This window comes from Drosophila busckii, chromosome X (genome assembly GCF_011750605.1).
Source record: "Drosophila busckii strain San Diego stock center, stock number 13000-0081.31 chromosome X, ASM1175060v1, whole genome shotgun sequence".
Taxonomy (NCBI): Eukaryota; Metazoa; Arthropoda; class Insecta; order Diptera; family Drosophilidae; genus Drosophila; species Drosophila busckii.
This window is the reverse complement of record NC_046608.1, coordinates 12,458,024-12,462,018: the sequence shown is the minus strand read 5'-3', so window position 1 is coordinate 12,462,018 and position 3,995 is coordinate 12,458,024. Positions and strand designations below refer to the sequence as shown.

General features: G+C 34.4%; 1 protein-coding gene across 1 annotated transcript; it reads right to left on the bottom strand.

The window, feature by feature from the left end:
* Window positions 1-2,494: 2,494 nt before the first annotated feature.
* Window positions 2,495-3,481, bottom strand: LOC117134933. Its single transcript, XM_033294467.1, has 2 exons — window positions 3,339-3,481; window positions 2,495-3,203 (listed from the first exon to the last, which is right to left on the bottom strand). Exon 2 carries the CDS (start codon window positions 3,200-3,202, stop codon window positions 2,534-2,536), a length of 669 nt encoding a protein of 222 aa, XP_033150358.1. The 5' UTR covers window position 3,203; window positions 3,339-3,481; the 3' UTR covers window positions 2,495-2,533.
* Between the last annotated feature and the right edge of the window lie 514 nt (window positions 3,482-3,995).

The window sequence follows — 3,995 nt, the reverse complement described above, 5'->3', positions numbered from 1 at the left end:
ATTTATAAATTTTTTGCTATTAAAGCAATTTTATAAAAATGCCAAAATGAATTTAAAAAGTTTTAAATTGAAAACTAAGCATAGAAATTTTTTTATTTTTGTAATAAAAATTAAAAATAACGTTAACAGATCACAATTTATTTTATAATCTTTGCTAATAAAGAAGTCACTAACTCGTTACTGAATTAGTTGAGTTAATTGATCAATGAACAGCAGCTGAGCAAATGAGCGGAACAAGTGAACAAGTTCAGCAGCCAAATTGAGCAATAAGCAACACTGGCAACGAGCCTAACCTGCAAATTAAGCAAAAAGTAAACAAACTTAAAAATAAAACGAATAAACAGTTAATAATAGACAGCAAATGCGTTAGTGTCAATTTCATTTACTGGCTTGAATTGACAAGAAAAACGCGAATGTGGCTAATGGAAAAGTCCAAAAGTGCAAAATAAAAAATTCAACATAAGCTCTGCACTTTTACTCAGCGCGAGTTGCATGGAGCCAAATGCAAAATTCGTTGGAAATCAAGCTCAAGCGAGGATTACGTATGGTCAGTGGCCCATTGGCACAGTGGGGCAAGAGCAAATTGCAAATGCTGCCACATTTGTGGGCAGTAGGCTGCGATTTTACGATTGCGACTCAAAAGAGTTTGGCGCAGCTGCAAATTAATAACACACACACACACACACACACTAATGCGAGCAGACCTAAGCCCAAAGCCAAGCCAAACAGACAAACTTGCATTCAAAACGAGAGCTTTGGAATTATAAGCAGCGTCCATTGACTGAGAATTTGCTGCTGTCGAGCAGCTGCGCCTGACTAGCTGATACGCTTGCTATAAAATAAATAAATAATGGCGCAATATTATAAATATATTAAAAATCAAGTAAAGGACAATGGAAAACAAGAAATCAAACTTCATGGCCAAGCAGAGAGCTCAGAACTAATTTATTCACTTAATTTGTATAATAAGAAATATTGTAAATAAATTGAATTTTATTTAAATTCATTTATAATATGCCTAGCAATTAATTTTGAATCGAATGCATTCAATTTCTTTTAATTGCTTATAAAATTCCCAGCATTTAATTTAAGACTTTAACATAATTTATTCTCTTAATTTGTTTAATAAGATATATTGAATTTTATTTAAATTCATTTGTAATATGTCTAGAAATTAATTTTGAATCGAATGCACTGAATTTCTTTTAATTGTAAATGTAAAATTGCTTATAAAATTCCCAGCATTTAATTTAACACTAGCATAATTTATTCACTTAATTTGTTTAAAAAGAAATATTGTAAATAATTTTAATTTTATTTAAGTTCATTTATAATATGCCTAGAAATTAATTTTGAAAATTGCTTATAAAATTCCCAGTTAAGACTTTAGCATAATTTATTCACTTAATTTGTATAAGAAATATTGTAAAAATATAAAATAATATGTATAAATTGCTTATTAAATTGCAGCATTATTTACGCTCTTAATTTGTAATATTGTAAATAAATTGCACATAATTGAAATTCATATATAAAATGCATAGCATTTAATTTTTTGTGAATTTGAATGCATTGAATTTCTTTTTTGAGCTGCGTCTGTTGCTGCGGCAACGCAAACAAAAGATGCAACCGCTGCTACACACACACACACACACACAGCTGCCCCATAGCAATGGCCAAAAGCCGCTCAGAGCCTGCGCTTCGCTTAACTAATTAGTGGGTGTGTCTGTGTGTGAAAAAATAAACAAAAAAACAAATGACGCACAAGTTGGCGTTGCAGCTACCTCCATGCTGCACAATTTGTTGCAAGCTGTTTGTTGTTGTTGTTTGCTGCTAATTTTCGCTCTCATCGCTTGGTTGGTTCGCTCGTTGATGCGTTCGTCTGTACCGCACTGCAGATTTACCGTTGAAATTGCATTTGAATTATGTATAATTAAATTTCAACATTATTCATGTTTCAAGCAGCAAGCGGCAGCAGCAGCAGCCGCTGTTAATCCTTACTGCTCCTGCATTGATGTTTGATGCTGCAGCTGCTGCTGCTGCTCGCTTTTGTTTGGGTTCTAAGAATTATCTGATTAATACGCGAACTGCATTTATGCGCATTTTTTATATATTAAAATTCAATTAACATCCATGCGGTTGGCTCCTTTTGCAAATAATTTGAATTTACATGCAAACAAACGCAGCGCGCAATTTTTATTATTTGCGCTTTTCGTAGAACAATTGAAATTGGCTAAAAAGTAATTTTTAATTATACAGACACATATATATATATATATGCTTGTTTACCGTTTCAATTTCATTGTGCGCGCTATAGCAAAAATCAAAAGTAAATATCAATTATAGTCGTAGCTCTTTCTCTTTCTTTTTATTTGCTTGCAACATTTTTTATAAATTTTTTACAGTTGCTGCTGTTTATTTATATTTTTTTTTTGTGCATTTATTAATATGCATTAAATTATATTTTGCAACTATTAAATATTAAATTTTCTAGTGTTGAAAAAAAATTGTTGAGCAGCACAGCTTTTGTTGTTCAGTCGGCGGCGCTATATACATCAATGAGAAATTCATTGACCATGGCCAGAACGCGCAACATTTTGGACAACTCTCGCATTGGCGGTGGCATCACATAGGTCAGCAGTGAGATCAAATAGGCGAGCAGATCGCGCGCATCCACAACAAAATCCAGCGGCAAGTTGAGCAAATATTGGCGCATTTCGTTGCGCAGGCGCTCGGAGGGCGGCATGGGGCGATACGAGCCAATGACGCCAGCGAATATTTCAACATTATCGGGTATAAAATGTTCGTTAATGCCATAGATATCTGGCTGTGGTGCAAACGTAGCCTCAGTATCGCCCACATCAACATCGGAATCAAACTCATCGTAAGCGGCGGCGGCTGCTGCTGCTGCTGCTTCTTCTTCAGACTCAGCAGGCGACTCTGGGGAGTCGGGTATGCGCTCTGTCTCCAGCAAATTGTCCGCCAGCATATAGGACTGCTCCAGCATCGGTTCATAGGTAGCTTCTTCGCTTGCTTCTAACACAAGCTGCACCTCGTCAACGGAGCTCGAAGTGCTCGAAGTCCAATTGGTCAAATCGCTGCTATCCGACATATATCCCTCATGCTCCTCTGCCTCATCCACAAGCATATCGTGCTCCTCGTTATAGTCGGCACGAAATATAGCAGGTCTATCGCCGATCATGCTGCACAGCAAAAAAAAAAAAATAAGCACACACCAATAAAAAAATGAAAAAAAATGTATATTGCCATCTCTTTCTGGCGTCTGCAGTTGCAGACATTTAGACGCCACAACACGTGCTGACTCAACAATTATTTACCTGCAGTTCTCTGATTTAGAAATTTGCAAACAGCTGTTTTCGAAATTTGCAGGCAGCACTTGCGCGGCTTGAGATTTTAACTATTTGCTGATTTTATTTGGCACACAGTTCACTTTTTTAAGTTTTGAAACGTTCTTACTTGTGCTTGGCTTTTTTTATAATTATATTAAAATTATATTCCCAGCCTGCTTGCCACAATTGCTACAGTTAAACTTGCATTGTGTGCAGCTATCGAACAATCGATAACAGCTGCAGCCCTCGCTAACAATTTATTGCAATTTAAAGTTAGAGCAACATTGATCGATACTAGCGAAAACTCAAAACTTTAAAATTAATTAATAATTCAAATTATCAATAAATTTATTTATTGTTTATTCAATTCTGTTAATGACTTATTGCATTTTTGCATTGAAATTGAATCAATTATCAAAACATTTATGGGCTTAAAACTTTGAAATGCACTCACTGATATTTTAAATGGAATTCAATAAAATATTTTTAACAGATTTTTCAAATGCTACGTTTAAATCATTATTGTATTCAAATTGAAAGCTTATGCATTGACTTTTATTATTATTTTTAGTATACAAACTTAATATGCTATAAAGTTGTTTTAAGCACACACTACCCAAATTTATAATTTTAATACCTTTAATG

Coding starts and splice junctions, on each gene's coding strand:
- LOC117134933 (XM_033294467.1), bottom strand. CDS start 3,202: ATGATCGGCGATAGACCTGCTATATTTCGTGCCGACTATAACGAGGAG.